The sequence below is a fragment of the Pelodiscus sinensis genome, chromosome 20 (assembly GCF_052426305.1).
Source record: "Pelodiscus sinensis isolate ZL-2025 chromosome 20, ASM5242630v1, whole genome shotgun sequence".
Lineage (NCBI taxonomy): Eukaryota > Metazoa > Chordata > Testudines > Trionychidae > Pelodiscus > Pelodiscus sinensis.
In genome coordinates, this window is record NC_143071.1 from 3,032,871 (window position 1) to 3,054,160 (window position 21,290).

The following is a 21,290-nucleotide window of genomic DNA, read 5'->3' on the forward strand; positions in this document are numbered from 1 at the left end:
TACAGCCCACGGCAGCCCAGAGGGAGGGGACGGGGCAGGAACTCTGGTCTCAGCAGGTGCAATGTACCAGTGGTCTGGGGGCACCGCTGTGTGGGTCAGCTCAGGGCAAAGTGCTTGGAAACAAGGCTACTTCCAGCCCCAGCCTGGGGTCCGCCCCGTAAGGCCCCAAACCAGCCCCAGAGCCGCCACTCTGGCCAGCAAGGAGTCACACAACAAAACCCCTCACACACCCCAGAGCTCCCTGTGCCCCCCAACCCCCCTCACACAGGGGAGAGGTTATAACCCATCCCCCCACCTCCCCTCACACACCCCAGCGCTCCCTGTGCCCCCCAACCCCCCTCACACAGGGGAGAGGTTATAACCCATCCCCCCACCTCCCCTCACACACCCCAGTGCTCCCTGTGCCCCCCAACCCTCCTCACACAGGGGAGAGGTTATAACCCATCCCCCCACCTCCCCTCACACACCCCAGCACTCCCTGTGCCCCCCAACCCTCCTCACACAGGGGAGAGGTTATAACCCATCCCCCACCTCCCCTCACACACCCCAGCGCTCCCTGTGCCCCCCAAACCCCTCACACAGGGAGAGGTTATAACCCATCCCCCACCTTCCCTCACACACCCCAGTGCCCCCCAACCCCCCTCACACAGGGGAGAGGTTATAACCCATCCCCCACCTCCCCTCAGACACCCCAGTGTTCCCTGTGCCCCCCAGCCCCCTCTCACACAAGGGAGAGGTTATAACCCATCCCCCACCTCCCCTCACACACCCCAGTGTTCCCTGTGCCCCATCCAGCCCCACTTTACACAGGGGAGAGGTTATAACCCATCCCCCACCTCCAGACAGGTTCTCCCAGTCCCAAAGGGCCAGCCACAATCCCAGGTCAATTGATACCTCGGATCTGACCCAGAAGAGCTGCTGGGCCAGGCCTTTAGTATCTGCCGTGGGACGGTTTATTAATAAAAGGAAAGCAAAGGCCGAGAGTAGGCTGGTCACAGCAAGCCCGTCACACGCGTCAGTCCCCATGCGCTGGATGCAGGCTCTTAGACAGGGAACAAACTGCCGGCTTAAAACTCTCCGGAGCACGTCCGACGTCCGGGTGGGTCGCCTGATCCTCCCCGGCCCTTCAGCCAGAGCAAGACGCTTCTGAAATCACAAGCAGGATTGAAGGCTGAAGAGGGAGGCGCCCCAGGGTCCTTTGAGCCCCTTGCCCCTGTGGAGGGAGATCCGCTGTTCGCCTCGTGATGGCACCTCCCAAAATGGAGTTCGTCCCCCGTCCGCGTCCTCCTTCGGCAAACAGCCCCGCGGTAGCTGCTGGTCCCTGTTCCTCGGTGTTATGGCAACAGCTGAGGGCCAGCGTCCAGGCGGCAGCGCTAGTCCCTGAGTAGCCACCCTGCACAGGGCCTTGGGGACCCAGTGAGCAGCGCTCCGGCCCAGGCTGCTCTCAGCCAGTCCCAGCAAAAGGTTCTGCTGGCTGCCACGCGGGCCCCTTCTTGTGAGCTGCTGTGCTGGATACGTGGTCCCCACAGCTGCATTCAGCCCCCCCCCCCCAGGCGACCGCCCCGATTCGTTCCAGGGATAGTCAGTCAGGGGTGACTGTTCCAGGTGGGAACCCCCTGGGACCAAGGCAGCACGACGCCTCCCCAAACAACCGGGCACTTCCCCGCAGCTGTGGAGCCACGGAGAGGCCTGACAAACTCGTTCCACCCCCCGCCCAGGCAGGAGCCCAGCGTAAAGACACAGGCTGGCCGGGGCTCATCCTCCCCCGAGGTCTAGGCCTCGGCTTTGCACCCATTGGAGGGCTTGTCCCCAGCACCCCACCTGAGGCGGGCGCGTCAGCCCCTTTGCACTGCCCGGGAGGGGGGCTCGGTCCCCGCACGGCCTCTCGTGTACAGCGTGAGGAGCCGGCTCTGGTGCAGCTTCTGCCACAGGCCACACTCCAGCCGCAGGTCGTGGTTGGAATAGAAACCCAGGCTCTTGTGCGTCGGGTCGAAGTAGTGATCCGAGTAGGCCTTGTAGTCGGGGGTGATGAACCCATAGGCGCTCACCTGCGGGGGATGGGGAGTTAGCCGGCTCCTGCCGGGGGCCCTGAGCAGCCAGACCCAGGCCCACCTAAAACCCCCCTGGGGGAAGGGCCAAAGGAAGAGCTAACCCCCCCCCCCCAGGCCTGTAAACAGGCGTGCGGCAGAGCCTGAGCAAGGAACCCGCGGCCTGGGGTATCCTGGGTGTAAGTTTGGGGGGGTCCTCTCGTGAGGTCTTGCCAGCTCCTCAGGAGGGGGGAGCAGATTACTGGAGCCACTGGGAATGTGCAGCTAAGACTCGCCGGCAGCTCCCATTGCGCAGGGCAGGAGCCCGGCCGTGCAGCACCATGCACTAGTGCTGCACGGCTGGACACGGGGGCCGTGTGTGTCTCACGTGGGGCAGAGACGAGGGAACGGCACACGCAGCCCAACGCTGCCGGGGGGCTCGCAGCGCGGCCAATGCACCAGGCCTGCTCCGGGCAGACGCCAGCGGGCACGGACCCACGGGTGCAGCCCAAAGCAGCGTGCGGGGGCCCAGACAGCACGGGGGGGCCCAGCAGGGCAGGTGGGATATGCCAGCTGGGTGCCCTGCCGAAAGCAGGCAGCGCAGCACAGGTGCTGTCGCTCCCGGCATCCGGCACAGGGGCCGGCGAGGAAAGGAACCCGCATTCCTCCAGCCCATTAAGGCACCAGCCGTCTGGCGTGTGCCCTGTGACCAGCAGAGGGCACCTCCGGCCTCGCCATCAGGGCAGCGTGGCCAGAGCGGGCGATCAGCCGGCCCTACCTGGTCACAGGTGTGAAGAGCAGCCAGCAGCACCACTGCCCCGGTGGAGGGGCGGTACAGCCGCCACGACTGAGAGTCCAACACTCTGGAGCGAAGGAACCTGCCAGCGGGGAGAGGAGAGAAGGGACAGCGCTGACCCCGCGGAGCACGGGAAATCCACCTGCCTGGCACGTCCCACCAACGGGCCCTGCCAGAGGGCTCCCCCGGCTGCAGTTCCCCGTCTCCTGTGGGAACCAGCCAGCCCAGCCCCCCAAGGGGCTCTCTCCTGGCCTCCCCGGAAGCGACGGCACCATCTCTGCAGCGCTCGAGGGCTCTGGGGGCGGCAGGGGCCTGGACTCAGCCCTCCTCCCAGCAGGGCAGGCGCTGGCAGCCCGAGGCTCCCCGCAGATCCTTACCGGTTCCTGAGGTAGCGGATAAAATCCGGGTGCAACATCTTGAACTTCTCCGCCCTCAGGTCTTCCCCGAAGAATTGCTCCGGCCTGCGGGGAGGAGACGAGAGCTGGTCTGCGAAACGCCCCCCGGCCCAAAGGAACTGCCCACGGGCAGGCCCCCACCCCGCTCGCGTCCGCCCTCTCCCCAGCTCCACGGGTCTCGCAGAGACCCAGAGCCCTCCCACCGACAAGGAACGGGCGGGGTCCCTTTCCTGAGCCACAGCAGTGCCCAAACCGGCTGCTGCTCCCACCGAGCGTGACCGGACCCCAGCGCCCCCCGGCAAGGAAGCTTGGTTCTGCGCTTGTGCTAAGCAGGCCCCTGTGCTCTGCCAGGAGCCCCTCCGGGTCTACACTGGACCCCTAGCCGAGACCACCAGGCCTTGGCACGCTCCTCTTGGCCTCAAGAGTCTCCACAGAGACTGCCCCTCCCCGGGCTCCCTGCCCCTGCCCGGACCCCCTGCCCCAAGCCCCCTGCCCTACCCCGAGCCCCCTGCCCCTCCCCGGACCCCCTACCCTAAGCCCCCTGTCCTACCCCGGGCCCCCTGCCCTGCCCCGGGCCCCCTACTCCAAGCCTCCTGTCCTACCCCGGGCCCCCTGCCCGTTCTGTGGCTAAAGGAGATTCACCCACAACAAGCTTTGTTCAGGAGCTCCGAAAAGCTGGGCACGCAGACTCATGGGCGCCCCCCTCAGTGAGCCCCATCACAGACACCGCCTCGTCCAGGTGCCTGGCCCCCAATTCCCAGGCATTATGGGGCTGGCGGGCCCCCGGCACCCTGTGTGGGGAGGGCGGCGCGCACAGATCTCTGGAGCAAACCCCGCACCACCAGTCACACTGTGGGCTGCTGTGCACCTACCTCCCTGGCCCGAGACTCACCTGGCACCCTTGTCGGGGCCCCTGTCAACAGGGCAGTGGGTGAGGGCCGCCTGGAGCAGCAGGTAGTCGCGGTCGTGGTCTGGGAGGAAGATGTACCTGGTTTCCTGTGGCAGCGAACACGCCGACCATCAAGCCGGGCTGGGCCCCCAGCACAGCACTGCCTTCCCCGCCCCACGGAGCCCTTGGCTGGGCTCCTCGCTTGCTGCTGCCTGAGCGGGGGGGGGGGGGGTGAGGAGGCAGCTGCCCTCGGCCGGGGCTGGGAGTAGGGATGTTAAAGACTAGTCGACTATCCCATAAACATTTGCTTATCGGATAGTCTTGTGACTAGTCAGCTAGTCGATTCCAACCCCCCCCCCACTGCTTCTACAAGATAAGATTCAGCAAAGGGGGGGAGGGGTACTTCAAAGTGGCAGCACCGCACCCCCAAGGCTCCGCACGGCATTTCCCCAGAACCCGGGGTCAGTTGGGGAGTCCCCAGCTGACCCCGGGCTCCATGGCAGCTGCCCCTTTGAAACACCACTTCTGGCATTTCAAAGGGGCAGTGGAACCCGGGGTCAGCTGGGGACTCCCCCAGCTGATCCCGAGCTCCATGCAGCATTTCCCCAGAACCCACGGCAGGTTCCAAGGAAGTGCTGCGTGGAGCCTGGGGTCAAGGCCTCAGCTGACCCCGGACTCCTAGCGGTATGCAGTATAGCATGGAGCCTGGGGTCAGCGGGAGTCCCGGGCTCCATGGCTTGGAAATGTACAAGAGTCCCAGCGGGGGCCCAGTGGGGGCTCTTGTACATTTCAAAGGAGGAATGTGGACGTGCCTATCGACTAGTCGACGGAAATTCCATCAACTAATCGACTAGTCAATTAACCGCATTAACATCCTTAGCTGGGAGAGTCCAGGCCACCCCGGCACCGAGCTGGCTCCTGCTGCTCCATGCACCCGAGAGCCTGAGCTCAGGATGGGCTAATATTGAGGTGCATCAGCAGAAGCCGAGCAGGGAGCCCCTGCTGGAATAGCAGAGGGGCTGTGGGATGGGGGGGGGGGGGAAGAGGCAGAGCAGGAAGCCCTGGCGGGAATAGCTGAGGGGCTGTGGGGTGTGGGGCAGAGCCAGAGTGGGGAGCCCCAGCTGGAATAGCTGAGGGGCTGTGAGGTGGGGCATGAGCAGAGCCGTGTGGGATAACATTAATAACACGGCAGTGTTCATCTGTAGCTCTCACAACACGTTACAAGGCAGCTCGGGATCATTCTCCCCATCGTGGAGATGGAGAAATCGAAGCACGGGGCATGAGGGACTTGCCCATGGTCTCCCAGTAGATCAGAGGCAGGGGCCCCAGTATCCTGCATTCCAGGCCAGTGCTCTATCCACTAGGTCGCTTTGCCTCTCTGCTCACGATGCACAGACACCCAAGCGACCCTGGCTGCCAGCACGTGATGGCCATGGGCAGGCCCGTGGCCTCACCGGAGCCTGGGGCAGCTGGTGGAAGCCATCTCCGGCGTAGCTATTCAGTGAGTTCCTCATGGTGTTCGTGGAGAAGACGTAGAAGGAGGTCCTGCGGCCCACGTCCCTTTCGAAGCCCTTGGTGATGGCCCCATTGACCCTGTGGGGAGGGGAGGGGAGGGGAGCGTCAGCCCTTCAGGCTGCTCTGGGGGCAGAGACCCAACAAACCGGCACAGCCATAAGGCTGCTTTGGCCACAGAGACGTTCTTCACGGCTGGAGAGCGTGCTCCCAGAATGCCCCGGGGCTGCCGGAGGCAGAGGGACCCGGCCTTGCTGCAAGAGTTCTCCAGCAAGGGCTGAAAAGGAGTCCCCGGCCCAGGGGACCAGGCGTGAAGCAGTGGACGATGGGGGCAGCGCGTGCCTGCCTGACAACGGGGAATGCTCAGGCGAGTCGCCCCCCAGCCCCGGGGCTCTGCCACCAGCCAGCCTGCCCCCAGGGCACTCTGGCTGCGCTGCCTGAGGCACGCATGCTACAGCCCCAGTCCTGGGCCTTCACGCAAATGTCAGGGGATCCTTGCATGAGTCAGTGCACTCAGGGTCTGCGTGTCACTGGGGCTGTCACCCGGGGTAGGTGCGATGCCCACGGCCTGTCATCCCCAGTACAGGTACGTCCCTGGGAGGCCAGCAGGGGGCGCTGTCACTCGGGGGTAGGTGCGATACCCACGGCCTGTCATCCCCAGTACAGGTATGTCCCTGGGAGGCCAGCAGGGGGCGCTGTCACTCGGGGGTAGGTGCGATACCCACGGCCTGTCATCCCCAGTACAGGTACGTCCCTGGGAGGCCAGCAGGGGGCGCTGTCACTCGGGGGTAGGTGCGATACCCACGGCCTGTCATCCCCAGTACAGGTACGTCCCTGGGAGGCCAGCAGGGGGCGCTGTCACTCGGGGGTAGGTGCGATACCCACAGCCTGTCATCCCCAGTACAGGTACATCCCTGGGAGGCCAGCAGGGGGCGCTGTCACTCAGGGGTAGGTGTGATACCCACGGCCTGTCATCCCCAGTACAGGTACGTCCCTGGGAGGCCAGCAGGGGGCGACGTCACCCCACGTACCTCCCCTTGCGCCCTGTGGCAGGGGGGGCCTGTCACCTGGGGCAGGTACGACCCCCCCAGCTGTGCTGCCCAGGCGAGCTCTCACCTGAAGACGTAGTCGTGCTGGTCAATCGCGGCCCCCACGCGGGAGCCGTTGAGGATTCCTCCGTTGCCCACCACAGCGCAGCGGATGCAGGCGGTGCCGGGGCGGGCATCGAACATGCGCCCAGTGGCCGACGTGTTGAGGAGGGTCAGCGAGTCCCTCACAACTAGAACCAAGCGGGGCAGGGGGTGAGCCAGGGGCAGGGAGCGGGCGACGGGCCCGGCAGGCTAGAACTGCTGCCCCGGGGAGCCTGCCTGCCTGGCACAGTGGGAGCCCAGCCGGAGTGCTCCAGGGGCTCCCCATGTCAGCTGGGCTGGAGAGCGAGAGACCTACCCTGTTCCCCACGCGGCAGAGCAGTGCCGCCGCCGAGAGGCGCATGTCACCCCCGGGGCAGCGCCAGGACCCGGCCTTCCCGGGAGCAGGAGGCCACGCTCGGCTCTGAGGGCGACAGCCAGCGGCTCCCCGGCCCCGTCTGCCACTCCCCCCGCCCCCCGCGAGCGAGGTCTCACCGGGCCAGTCGACCTCGTGCCAGCCGTGGGCCCCCCCGTAGCGCTGCAGGCGTCGGTACTCGGCCGGCTGGGCATGCCGGGCCCACTGCAGCACCGGGACGGCCTCCAGAAAGATGCTGCTGAACTCGGTGCCTGCAATCCGCTTCCTGAGGGCGCTGGGGCACCCCTGACAAAGCAACACCCGAGGGGCGGGCCATGAGGAAGAGCCAGGTGGCCGCACCCGGGGGGGGGCTCCCAGAAGAAAGGGGGAGGGGAGTCAGCGTCTCTGAGCCCAGCTCAAGAGTCGGCACTAGGCACAGCCAGGAGGCCCCTGGTTTGGACAGCGACGCGGGGGAGCTCGGGCCGGCCCTGGGAGCAGCGTAAGAGGACACCGAAGGGGGGGCAGGAGCAGGGCATGGACCTTGCTGCACAACTCTCCCGAACTCTCCCGCGTGCAAGCGGGCAGTGACTCTCCCCCTCCAGGGACACATCCAAGGTTTGGAGCCCCCCCCCCCCGCTGTCCTGCCATCCAGTGGAGCAGGGCCAGAGGCCCCAGGGATCCGCGCATGGACTGCCCTCCACAGCCAGGCCAGCTTCCCCTCGGCCTGCCCCCAGGGAGGCCACGCCACGGCACCAGTAGCCGGGTGCCCCCGCGTGGCGAGGAGACCCTGGGGCCGGCCCCCTCTGGCTGTTTGCGTTGGGAGGCCAAGACACTTCCCTGCCCCAACAGCACTGGAGGCCTGGGCTGCTCCCCCCGCCACCCTCCTGGCTAGGGTTGCCAGATGGTTGAAACAAAAATACCAAACCCCCTCCCCCCACAAAAAAAAAAAATCACAGGGAAAAAATTCTCTTGAAGGGAAAAAAAAGGGGGGGGGGGGAGAAGGACCAAAGTTGTTGAGTAAAAAAAAAAAAAAAAAGGACTCCAAGGACTTATTAATAAACCGGCATTAAAACAGCATGTCCCCTTTAAGAGTGAGTGCAGGGATAGGAACAGGGGAGCGGTTGAGCACTAAGACCCAGGGGAGTCATTGCTTCCCCTAGGTCTCTTGGCCAGCAGCCAGTTTGTGCCAGCAGCCTTGGGGAACCAGGTAAGCATGGGGGCTGGGATAGGGGGGCTGGTGATGTGGGGGGTTGGGAGGCAGGGAGTCTGGGCGCTGAGTGTTTGTAGGGTTACCAGGTGTCCAGCATTTTCGCCTCCTGGCCGGGGGAAAATTCAGAGAATACTGGACATCTGAGGGGTCCAGTAGTCTCTGAATTTTTTTACCGGACAGGAGGCGAAAATACCAGACTGTCCGGGTGAATATTGGACACCTGGCAACCCTACCCCTGGCTGACCCAGCCCAGCAGCCGCCCCCTCGCCGGGGCACATACCGAGTTCTGGTACGTTGTGTCCCGGCCATACTCGTCCCCCAAGAACAGTGGCAGCGTGGGGCCGGGGGCCTGGGGGCCCGTCTGGGTCACTGTCACTGTGCTAACACTGGGCTGCTGAACTCCACGAGGGTCCCTGTGGGGGAAAAGGAGAATTTGATGGCACGTTCCCACTCGGCCCAGCAAGGCACCCCTCCTGCGGGGAGGATCCCCCCGAGGGTGCTGGGCCCTGCTGCTTCTGGCTGCACCTTCAGCCCCTGAGGCTAGGACTCCCCCCACCCCCTGGCTAGCTACAGGGTGGCACCTGCGGAGGGGACAGCCCGTGGCACTCTGAGAGGGCAGCTATGCAGGAACCAACAGGGCATTAAAAGGAGGCTCTGCCCCCGTTCCCACCCCCACCTGCTCCTGCCCATCACCTGCCCCCAGGCTTAAAGCCCAGAGTTTGCACAGACCGGACCCCTGCACCCTCCTGGGGCATGTGGGCTTGGAACTGGCCCCCGTGGGGCAGGGGAGAAGGGCAGGATTGGAGCAAGGAGAGCTGCTCCCCAGCCTAGAGTGGCACACACACAAGGGGGCAGAAGGCTGTCACGTTACTGGATTGTAAAGAGAGAAGCCAGATCATTGTTGTACTGATGGGGGGGGTATGCCCCAAAAGTCTGTACACAGGGGACCATTTGAGGTGTCACATGAAAGCTTCTGTTCTACTGCGTGGTGCATCTAGACTGGCAAGATTTTGCACAAAATGCTTTTGCGCAAAAACTTGCCAGCTGTCTACACTGGCCGCTTGAATTTGTGCAAGAGCACTGACTTTGTAATGTACAAAATCAGTGCTTCTTGCGCAAATACTTTCACGCTCCTGCTCGGGAAAAAGCCCGCTTGCGCAAGAGGGCCAGTGTAGACAGGGAAGAACTGTTTTGCGCAAAAAAGCCCCAATGGCTAAAATGGCGATCGGGGCTTTCTTACGCAAAATCGCATCTAGACTGGCCACGGATGCTTTTGCACAAAAGCACTTTTTGCGCAAAAGCATCCGTGCCAATCTAGACGCGCTTTTGCGGAAATACTTTTAACGGAAAAACTTTTCCATTAAAAGTATTTCCACAAACTCATGCCAGTCTAGACACAGCCATTCTGTATGTGCTAGTCAGGTACTTGTATGATGTCTGTATGTGGAGTTATAAGTACGTACTTTGAGTTGATGCTGGAAGGTTCTCTGTCTGAGGCAGAGCAATGGGCAAGGAATGCTCAGCCAGTGACGATGCTAATTAGCAAGGCGACAATGAAGCTCTAGGTGCCAGTACACACCTCAGGAACGTGACTGATACCTGCAAACCAGCCAGGGCCAAAGAGCGGCTAGCCTGGGATGCAGGGATAGGTCGTTGGACCATGTGACCTTCTCTGGCCAGGACGATGCCAGGGGAGGTACATAAGTGCCATCTGGCACCCTCCATCTTGTCTTGAGTTCAGCTCCTGATCCCAGCTGCAGCCTTGCAGGAACAACGAGCCGGAAAGAACCGTGGACCCATCCTGACATAGGATGTACACCAGAGACTTTTAAGATAGCAGTTTATATCACTGCTAAGAGCCTGCATCGAGAACTGGGTGATTCGATGCATGTAATGTATTCTCCTTAACAACCTTACTCTCAGGCTTTTCTTTCTTTTAGTAATAAACCTTTCGATTGTAGATTCTAAAGGACTGGCTCAGCGTGATCTTGTGGGTAAGATCCAGGCTGTGTCTAGACTGGCAAGATTTTGCGCAAAAGTGACTACTTTTGCGCAAAAACTTGCCAGCTGTCTACACTGGCTGCTTGAATTTGCGCAAGAGCACTGACGTTCTAATATAAGAATTCAGTGTTTCTTGTGCAAATACTTTGACGCTCCCGCTCAGGGATAAGCCCTCTTGTGCAAGGCACCTTAATTTTTTGCGCAAGAAAGCCCGATAGCTAAAATGGCCATCGGATCTTTCTTGCGCAAAAGCATCCGTGCCAATCTAGACGTTCTTTTGCAGAAATACTTTTAATGGAAAAACTTTTCCGTTAAAAGTATTTCTGCAAAATCACGCCAGTCTAGACGCAGCCCCAGAGTGTAAATTAATTGGGATCTGTGGCTGGTTTCTTGGGACCAGAAGAACCCATTCGGGGTAGGTGAGATTGGGTTCTATAACCCCTTGTGACGGCGCGTTGGGGGTTCCCCGTCTCCTGCACCCCGAAATGGCACAAACAGACTGCACCAGCCAGTGGAATTGAGGGTGGTTTATTGCTCCTCCAGCACAGCGCAGCACAGATGTAATCTGGTTACAGGAACTGGGCTAGGATGCCTCAGGCCCCCTTGATATGGGGGAGGCTGGGCCCCTAAACTCCAGCTACTCTCCCTAGGCTGTCTCATCCATCCTCCGACAGCCAGCAACCCACTCACTAACTTCCAGCCCTGCCCCCCAGCCAAGCCAGCATTCCACCTTCCTTTGTTCCTCTCCATGGGGGGTGTCTGGCCACTGGTTTGCATAGTGACTCATCCTGTTTTGCTGGGTCGTGGTCCCCACGGCAGCCAGTGGGGGTTCCCCCAGAGCCAGCAGCATAGAAACCAGCCAGGTACCCCCACTACGTCACAGTTCTCCCCCCTCCGAGAGCGAACTGAGCAGGGTCACTCCGCTCGTGACCTAGGGAAGTTCGGGTCCTCTGCGTGGGAACCCGCCCTGGGGACATGGGTGCTCCCCTTGACTCAGGCCGGCCGTGGCAAGGCCCCACATGAGCTGGCTTCCCTCTGTCCACTCGCCGCCCCGCTCCAGGGCGACTGGCACAGGCCTGTCCTCGGGGGTCACACCCCCCCTTCCGCTGGCCTTGATCTCTGGCCAGGGTCTCTCGGGCCGGGGCCATGAGCCCAGCGAGCCTTCTCTGGACAACCAGGGCAGCTTCCACCCCCGAAGCTCCATCCAGGGAGGTCTTCCCCTCCCATAACTCTCTCAGCCATCCCAGAGGGTCTATCTGGGGTAGAGACCCCCAAGCCGCTTTCCTCCTGTCTTGGGCCTTCCCGCCCCTCTGGCAGGAGTCACAGGACCGGCAGTACCGCTGCACGGCTGTAAAGATTCCCGGCCAATAGAAGTGCTGGAGCAGCTTCAGCCGGGTGCTCCGGATCCCCCGGTGGCCCCCAACGGGGGAATCGTGGGCCAAATACAGCAGCTTGAGGCGATACTTTCGGGGGACGACCAGCTGCCGCTCTACCCTCCATGCCCTCGCCTTCCTGGGGGGGAGCCACTCACGGAACAGGAGCCCACGCTCCCGCAGGAATCTCTCCTGGCCACCTCTCCCCCGGGGCTGAGCTGCATGGAGGCCAGCCTGGTCCCTCAGCCTCTGCAAGGAGGGGTCTGCCTGCACCTCAGCCTGGAATTCAGCTGCTGAGGCAGGGATCGGGACCTGTCCCCCACCTCTGCCTAGGTCCGGAGTCCCAGCCTGGCTGGACCCCGTGTCCACTGGGATGGGACCCTGAGGACGCTGCCAGGAGTCCTTCCCTGGACCCACGTTGTCAGCCCCCCGCTGGCTCTGGCTCCGGGTAGTGACTAGAGCCCGCTGGGATTCATGGGGCCACTCCTCTAGGTCATTCCCCATCAGCACCTCGGTGGGCAAGTGCGGGTGCACCCCCACTTCCTTGAGGCCCTCCTTGGCCCCCCATTTCAGATGCACCCTGGCTACAGGCACCTTAAACGGGGACCCGTCTATGCCCTTCAGGGTCAGCTGCGCGTGGGGTAGTATCCGCTCCGGGGCCACTATGTCGGATCGGGCCAGAGTCACCTCCGCCCCCGTGTCCCAGAAGCCCGTCACCTTCCTACCATCCACCTCCAGGGGTATGAGGCCCTCGCTCCGCAGGGGCCGTCCTGCCCCCACCCGGTACACGGAGAAATCCGCCTCCTGAGAATCAGACCTCCCAGGGGAGGTGCACTGAGCATCCTTCCCCTCTCTCTGAGCTGAGGTTTGCCTGCCAGCCCCTGCCTCTGGGGCAGCCTGCCCTTCCCCCCGCCCCAGCCAGTTAACCCTGGAAAGTCCCCGGTCCTGGGACCTGGTGCACTGAGCCCTCTTGTGGCCTTTTTGCCCACAGCGATGGCAAGTTAGGCTTTGGGCTGTCTCTGTCCAGGCCCTGGCTGGTTCTCTGGGGCGCAGACGACCTGTTCCTTGGTCTCGCCCCGTAGTTGACTCCCTCCGTCGCTCAGCCGAGATCCGGTCTCTGCGCGGTTCCCTCTCTCTCCGGGACTCCCGTTCACACCCGGACCGGCTCTCCGTGAACTCGTCCGCCAGTCTCCCGGCCTCCTGGGGGTTCTCTGGTCTCCGGTCCTTGAGCCACAGCCTCAGTTTGGGTGGGCACGCTTCATAGAACTGCTCCATCATGACCAGCTTGAGCAGCTCCTCTGCGGTCTGGGCTCCGACTCCAGACACCCACTTGCGGCAGTATTGCGCCAGGCGGGAGGCCAGATCCACATAGGTCTCCCGTGGCCCTTTCTGTACCCCCCGGAACTTCTTCCTGTACATCTCGGGGGTCAGCCCGAACTTGTGCAGCAGGGCCTCCTTGACTCGGTTGTAATCCCCTGGCTGTAGGTTCTCCAGCTGACTGAGCACTCCGGCCGCCTCCTGGTTCAGTGCGGGGACGAGCTCCTGCAGCCAGTCAGCCGGGGGGACCCGTTGCAGTCCACAGGCCCTCTCAAAGGCACTGAGGAACCCGTCTATGTCACCCATGTCCTTCAATTGGGCCACCACGAGCCTCTCCAAGCGTCTGGCAGTCCTGGGACCTTGGGGCTCATCCGCACTTGGCGCAGCCGGTGCCCCGCCGGTTCTCCGCTCTGCCATGGCCAGCTCATGCTGTCGCTGCCTCTCTCGATCTTGGCGCTCCCTTTCTCGGTCCTCTACTTCCAATTCCCTGATCCGCAGCTGGATCTCCAGCCGCCGCAGCTCCGCTGGGCTGGCCCCTGCCCTAGATGGGCTACGGCTTGCAGGCCTCCCGGGAGACGCTGTCTCATCTCTCCGTTGGGTTCCAGCGCTCCTCCCCCTCTCTGAGCCTGACACACTCTCAGGGGGGGTCTGGCTGCTTCCCCTGGGGACAAGATCCTGGCCCTGTGGCTGGTCATTCTCTTCCAGCTGGGTAATCAGCTGGGCCTTGGTTGCTTTCTGCACAGGCAAGCCCCTCTCTCTGCACAGCCCCACCAGCTCTGCCTTCAATAGTCGGGCGTAGGCCATCTGCCCGCTGGGCCCCTCGGTGCAGACTCACCAGTCTAGTGCTGCAGCGCCCCACGATTCCCAGGAACCGCTTCGCTCTGTCTCCAGCACGCCTGGCTCCAGGGCTCTTGCTTCTACTGCGCCTTGTCGCTTGCCGCTGGGAGCTTCATCCACGGGGTGCAGTGCATCCCACTCCTGACACCAGTGTGACGGCGCGTTGGGGGTTCCCCGTCTCCTGCACCCCGAAATGGCACAAACAGACTGCACCAGCCAGTGGAATTGAGGGTGGTTTATTGCTCCTCCAGCACAGCGCAGCACAGATGTAATCTGGTTACAGGAACTGGGCTAGGATGCCTCAGGCCCCCTTGATATGGGGGAGGCTGGGCCCCTAAACTCCAGCTACTCTCCCTAGGCTGTCTCATCCATCCTCCGACAGCCAGCAACCCACTCACTAACTTCCAGCCCTGCCCCCCAGCCAAGCCAGCATTCCACCTTCCTTTGTTCCTCTCCATGGGGGGTGTCTGGCCACTGGTTTGCATAGTGACTCATCCTGTTTTGCTGGGTCGTGGTCCCCACGGCAGCCAGTGGGGGTTCCCCCAGAGCCAGCAGCATAGAAACCAGCCAGGTACCCCCACTACGTCACACCCCTCACCTGTGTGTTAGGCCCGGGGCTGACTGGGGCACAGGGAGAGCTCAATTTTGTGTTAGGGGTGTCATGTTACTGGATTGTAAAGGGAGAAGTCAGATCATTGTGGCACCCGTTGGGGTGCGAGTACTCCCAAAAATCTGTACACAGGGGGCCATGCGAGGTGTCACATGAAAGCTTCTGTTCTACTAATTCTGTATGTGCTATTCAGGTATTTGTAGAATGTCTGTATGTGGAGTTATAAGTATGTTCTTTGTGTTGATGCTGGAAGGTTCTCTGTCTGAGGCAGAGCAATGGGCAAGGAATGCTCAGCCAGTGACGATGCTAATTAGCAAGGAGACAATGAAGCTCTAGGTGCCACGACACACCTCAGGAACGTGACTGATACCCTCAAACCAGCCAGGGCCGAAGGGCTGCCAGCCTGGGACACAGGGATAGGTTATTGGACCATGTGACCTTCTCTGGCCAGGAAGATGCCAGGGGAGGTACATAAGTGCCATCTGGCACCCTCCATCTTGTCTTGAGTTCAGCTCCTGATCCCAGCTGCAGCCTTGCAGGGAACGAGCCGGAAAGAACAGTGGACCCAACCTGACATAGGATGTACACCAGAGACTTTTAAGATAGCAGTTTATATCACTGCTAAGAGCCTGCATCGAGAACTGGGTGATTCGATGCATGTAATGTATTCTCCTTAACAACCTTACTCTCAGGCTTTTCTTTCTTTCAGTAATAAACCTTTCGATTGTAGATTGTAAAGGACTGGCTCAGCGTGATCTTGTGGGTAAGATCCAGAGTGTAAATTGATCGGAACTGTGGCTGGTTTCTTGGAACGGGAAGAACCCGCTAGGGGTAGGTGTGATTGGGTTCTAGACCCCTCACCTGAGTGTTAGGCCCGGGGCTTTTTGGGGCACGAGGAGAGCTGGGGTGTCAGAGGGGTTTTGCTTGTGAGGTTTCTGGCTGGACAGATTGGAAGCTGAAGCGCTCGGTGGGACTGGTTTGTGGCCTATTTGGGAAGGTCTCCATTCTGGGGCTGTAAGGAGGCCCTAGTTTGAGCAATTTGCCCTGAGCGGACGCCCTCAGCCATGCCCAGACCTGGCCCGGTCCATCACAGGGGCACATCGCCACAGCTTGGCCTGCTCCGCCCTTAACCACGGAGACACAGACTCGGCCCCCACTAGCACCATGGCGATCCCCGAGCCCAGTCACTGTTTTAAGGGAGGATTATAGCTTGGGCCAGAGACCAGAGCTAATCCAGAGGCAGCAGGGCCCAGCGCAACTGCAGGGAGGGGCCCAGGCAGGCCAGGGGAGTCGGGATCGCATCTGGCTCTGTAGGGCAGACAGAAGGGGGTGCAGGGGCCTGTGGCGCCCCACCCCCTGCCAGGGCCGCTGCTCCCCTAAACGAGGAGCTGGAATTCTGGAGCCCCTGCCCTGCAAACCTGTAACTGCTTCACCCCCAGCTGCCGTTCGGGGCGGTGGGCGAGCGCACACAAGGAGCTGGTGGCTTACTTCATAAAGCAAAACTCTCCTGCTCTGCACTCCCCCTCAGGGTCTGCTCCCCAGTGCCTCTGGCCCGGGCCCCGCCCAGAGGATCTGCTTCATGTTAAGGCATTTGCAAGGAGAGGGAAAGCCGTGCAGGGGGAGGGGGAAGCCATGGCGTGGGGAAGGTCCCCGGGTTTGTTAATCATTATCCTGCCTGCCAAGGACAAGACTGGCACCAAGATGTGATTTGGGTGGAGATGACGACGGCGCTGGCAGGGGCAGCTCAGCAGAGTCCCCAAGGCAGGGAAATCCCCCCCGCCGGGAAGTCAGAGCCCTCGGCACCCTGGCCAGGCATTGCTGCCGCTCCCCTCGCTGGAGTCCACATGCCGAGCACAGGGACCGCGTCGCCTTCCCAGTGCCGTGGGAGAGCCGAGGGGGAGCGGCTGGTGGTTACCTGGAGAAAAAATTTAGGAAGCTCCCCCGGCTGCAGGTCCTGGCTTGGTACAGAAGGCCCAGGGTCAGCGCGCCCAGCAGTGCCCAGGGCAGGATCTGGCTCCGCAGGCGGGGCATGGCTGGCCCAGCAGGCACGGGAGCAGGGTCTGTGCCACGCAGCAGTTCTCACGGCCCCGCAGCCGCCCAAGCTCTGCCCTGTGGGTCGGGGCAGACACAAACCTGGCTCAGCCCATGTTCACCCCCAATGGAGGGCAGTGAGAGCACCCCCCGCCTGGTGCCTCTCCGCTCAAGCTCTATCCCGCTGCGTGCCTCTCCAGCGTCCCAGGCGGCACTGCAGCAGATAAGAATGTAACAGACTAGTCGACTACAGGGTAAGCATTTGCATACTGGAAATTTTTTTGACTAGTTGACATCCCCCCCCCCCTTTGCTGCCTCCATAAGATAAGAGGCAGCAAGGGGGGGGGGGGGGGGAGGGGAAGAGGGCCAGCTGGCCAATTGCTACTTTGTGCACAGACCATTTTCAGAGCCCTTTAGCCCGAAGAGCAAAGGGCCGTCGCTGCACGGAGGCAGGCCGATGCTGGGATGTTTCTAGGAAAAGGGCGTTTCGGTGGCTGCATGATGGGAGAGCCAGCCAGGGCGTGGCTCCCGGGCAGGGATCCGGGTGGGGGGATGCACTCCCAGCATGGGCGGGTTGCTAGACTGCTGCTGTATCCAGGAGGAACAGCAGGAGGGTCCTGCCCCCAGGCCCGGAGCCGTCCCAGCCTCGGGCTGCCAGTCAGCACCTGGTGGCGAGCAGGCTGCTCTCAGGGGAAGGCAGAGCGCAGCCCCCGCTCACCCCTCCCTGCAGGCGGCCGGCGGACTCCCCTGCGCACCCACGAGCCCACAGCGGACTCCCCAGCCACGCTCAAGGCCAGCCACTGGCTCCTGACTTCGGCAGGCCCTGTGCACGGCGAGGAACCAAGAGAGCCCCCCCCCCTGCACCTGCCATCCATCTCACAACCCCTTCTCCCTGCCTGGGGCTTCCCTGCTCCCCCCGGAGTGCTCGGCCCCACGCAGGCCTGCGCCGAGTCCCCACTGAGCTAAGAGGGAAAGGCAGGGAAGTTACTTCAGGGGGCTCCTCTCACCTTCCCTCCCCCTTCCCAGAGAAGCTGCCCAGCTCTCCCAAACACCAGCAGCAGCCCCTCCCGCCAGCCGGCCTGGACGAGAGGGAAACGTCAGGGTGCTGGGCCTAGGCTGGGCTGTGTCCCAAGGCAGTAACAGGATGCACCACCCACAGGACCGGAAAACAGCCGTGAACGGGACGGGGAGCACCGGCCTAGAGGGGAAACTGACCAGACAGGCTGTAGCAGGCCATTTCCTGGAGCTTTCGCCCCCCCCCCCAGCCAAGGATCTGAGGGCGGAGAGAGCGAGACACAGAAATCCCTGTTCCCACACCTGGGGAAAGCCCCACGAAACATCAGGTCATCCTCGGGGGGAGGAGGAGTGGTAACTTGGCTGCACTTGTTGCCTCTGGATCCCAATGTGCTTTACAAGCTGGGATCAGCCATACCTAGATGGGGAAACTGAGGCACAGAAGGGCACCCAACACCGAGTGAAGGGAGGTTTGCAGTTTACTGGTTCCCTTCTCCTCTCAGTAGGCATCCGGGGCTCTTCCCCTCCCAGGTCAGTGAGGGGGGGGATCCAAGGTACTAGGCAGCTCTCCTGAGGCAGCGAAGGGGCAAGACTGCCCCCCAGGGGTTGGGTGGCAGGGGGGACTCAGGCCCGCCCACTCCACTGCGTCCCAGCCCAGGGCCCTAACGGCAGCAGAGCTCCAGACCGCAACACACTGACCGTGCTGTGACCCTGCTAACCCATGGCCAGCTGTCCCCGGGCTACTTCCATTCCCCCCTCCGTGGTTACCTGGGTCTCCGGCAGGGCCACCGGCTGGATGGGGCTTGTCAGCTCCAGCCAGGCTGCCAGTCCAGGCCACTCCTCAGTCTCGGGCAGGTGCGGAAGCACAGAGCAGACACCTGCCTCCTCTGCGTGCTGGACCCCTACTGAGCTCTGGGCTGGCTCTTTATAGCCCTGGCCACGCCTCCTGCCTTCCAGGCAGGTGAGAGGGTGGGGCCAGGTTCTGCCCGAAAGGGCTCACAGAGGGGCTCTTCCCCTCCCGACTCAGTGGGTGCCCACCCCCTTGGGTTTCAAATAGTGCCCCACCCCACTCTCCCAGAGCACGCTCTCCTCCCAGCCTGGCCAAAGCTTGGCTGGGGAGAGCCAGCTCCAGGGTAGAGGCCAACGGTTGGCAAGTCAGCCCTGGACAGGCCGCCCTGAGTCAGCAGAGCGCCCAGCAGTGCTAAGAAAAGGGGGCGAAAGCAAACGCCAGTCCACGCACGCACGCACGCCCACGGCAAGGCTCCACCAGCGCACGCAGCGAGTCCCTCCCAGCGGGATCCCGGCCATGGCCAAGGCCAAACAGCAACCCAAGGAGCCTTGCTCTGAAGAACCTCCAGGTCGGGCCAGGGACGTGAAGTATCGGTTCACTCAATGGTCGATGACCCTCATGAATTCTTACCGGTTAGTCGTCTCGTCTATAGTCCCTGGGGGGCCCCTGCCACCCCGCCTATCGGGTGCCAGGCGGGAGCTAGTTCGCGAGGGGAGTCTTCAAAAACCAGCTCCCCTCATGGACCGGCTGCCTGCCACCCTGCACTGCTGCCTCTGATACAGGAGACAGCAGCATGGGAAGCAGCAAGCCCTGCCTGGGGATGGGGGGTCTGAGCTCCTACAAGCCAGAACGGAGCTGGCCTGCCTGCCTGGCTACTAAACACTTGAAATGCCGAGCTGCAGTGGGGGTAGGTCCTGGAACCAGCACGAGCTGGGACTGAACAGGGCTGGTGGCCAGCCTGCTACGAAATGTACTGGGGGGGTGGGGGGAATTGCACATCGTCTATACCAGTGATGCACAACCTGTGGGTCGCGACCCCCAACGGGGGGTTCCAGCACTTTGATCTGGGCCGGCCGGCATTTTCGTTTCCCGGCTCGGTGCCCGACGTACACGCAGCAGGGGCAGGCGGCGTGGCAGGGGAGCGGACTGGCGCTTTAAATTAAAGGGGCCACAATACAATGTTCCCAGCAGGTTTTTTTTTTTTGCTCAACAAAAACGTTCCCGGCTCTGGGGGTCGCAAATGAAAAGAGGTGGCACCACTGGTCTATACTAGAGCATTAGCCTAGGCCACACATCTCTCTTGAACCGGATGTGCAAGGCAGCAGCCGCGAGCAGACAGCGCGGCAATGCAGGGCTGTGCTGTGCGATGGGGAAGGAAAGGGAACAGCTGGACAATTTGCCAAGGTAAAGAAACCTGCTGGGCTTGTTTCACCGGAGCGAAGGCGGCTCGATGCAGCCTTTCCCCGCCGTCGGAAGGCAGCAACGCTGCCTTGACTCCACGTTCAGCTGTGCACCTTGGAAGGAACCCACAGCGTGTTGTTCAGACGTGCGGACGGCCTCCACTCCCGCCACTGCGCTTCTGCGGCACGAGGCCTCCTCGCAGGCCCAGCAAACAGCCCAGAACCCAGCCCGCTGTCTTGGTAGATCCTGGCCCCGTTAGCACGCTGGTGGCTAATCCGCCGGGGAGGCAAGGGTGCTGGAATGGATGGAGACGGGAACGGACATGCTGAGGCAGAGGTGCCTAGCTACTGGTTCCTGGATCCTCCAGCAGCAGGGCCCCCCCCCGATGATTAAAGGGTGTCAAGCTAGTGGCAGGGGCTGGACTGTTGCTCTCTATGCTGCCTCCCCACTGCCCACGCCAGTTCCGGAGAAGGCCGTGGGTGAAGCGCCCTCCCACGCACAGCACGGAGCAGGACCCTACGACCATGCAGCACAAGTCCTGTGGTGAGCGAATGGCCAAGGAGATGGCGGCTCCAGGGGGACCCTTAGCTCGGGGGCTCAGGACTCTGGTGCGGTTCAAACTGCAGTTAACCCAGCTCCGACGGGGTGCGGTGCGGGCCGCGTACCACCCAGCAGGTCACAGCCCTAACCAGACCTGGAACTCGCCCCCCCCCCCCCCGAGTTCCCTGCAAGCTGCGCAGCTGCCCGGTTAGCACCACGCAAGGGCTCCAAGACGCCACACAGCAAACTGCAGCCGCCGGGCAGGGCTGCCGTATCCCTAGCCCTGAACCTAGCCAAGCCTCCAACTGCCCAGCAGTCCACCCCCGCCCTGGAGCTGACCGCCTAGGTGCTGCTGCAAGGAGAGCTGGGGGGAGTCCAGAGCGCCCTCCCTCACCCCCATCCCCTCCACCCTGCCCCACCCTGCAGCCTGCACCCCCAGGCAGAGCCCTCAGTCTCTGGCACCCCAGCCTTCGGCTCCAGGCCTGGGCCCCTTTTCCTCAACCCCATCCCAGAGCCCGCACCGCCAGCCGGAGCCCTCACACCCTCTGGCCGTCCCAGCCCTGAGCCCCTCATCCCTGGCCCATCCCATAGCCCCCCACACCCCTGAACCCCAAACCCACTGCCCCAGGCCTAAGCCTCCCTCCCCCTTGCCCCCACCTTGCCACATCTGTTTTAAATGCCCCAAGAAGATGTGTCACACATCACCTCTGTGCAGCACACACTGCCCCAGCGGTGCCCAGCACAACTTTCCCAGCCCTGCAAGGAACAAGAGGGAACGCTGCCTCCCACCAATCCCCGAGGGGCAGCGATCGCTCACTCACCCCCGTGCGTGGGCTCAGGGCAGCTCTGCCAGAGGTGGGAAACAGAGTCACTGTCCGGCGCGGCGTGCGGGCGCAGGGAGAGCAGAGGGGGCCGAGGGCTGGCGCGGTGATGGCTTATTTCCCTCTAAACTCGCTGCTCTACCCTTTGCGAGAGCGGGGATGCGTCCGCATTCACGGTGGGCAGCCGGAGCGTCTGGGTCACGCAAACCCCTTCTCGCCGGCCCAGAGAAAAGCCCGGGAGCAG

General features: G+C 62.5%; 1 protein-coding gene across 2 annotated transcripts; it reads right to left on the reverse strand.

Annotated features, from left to right (window-relative positions):
- Window positions 1–913: 913 nt before the first annotated feature.
- On the reverse strand, window positions 914–21,278 carry LOC142819179 (alpha-N-acetylgalactosaminide alpha-2,6-sialyltransferase 2-like). Of its 2 annotated transcripts, XM_089772028.1 has the most exons (11): window positions 21,047–21,278; window positions 16,365–16,558; window positions 8,592–8,724; window positions 7,242–7,407; window positions 6,736–6,898; window positions 5,562–5,700; window positions 4,111–4,214; window positions 3,201–3,284; window positions 2,806–2,905; window positions 1,822–2,048; window positions 914–1,146 (listed from the first exon to the last, which is right to left on the reverse strand). In XM_089772028.1, exons 2-10 carry the CDS (start codon window positions 16,478–16,480, stop codon window positions 1,836–1,838), a joined length of 1,218 nt encoding a protein of 405 aa, XP_089628154.1. In that variant the 5' UTR covers window positions 16,481–16,558; window positions 21,047–21,278; the 3' UTR covers window positions 914–1,146; window positions 1,822–1,835. The 2 variants fall into 2 exon arrangements, with proteins under 2 accessions (XP_089628154.1, XP_089628153.1); XM_089772027.1 differs by lacking the exon at window positions 21,047–21,278 and having other exon boundaries at window positions 16,365–16,756.
- Window positions 21,279–21,290: the final 12 nt, after the last annotated feature.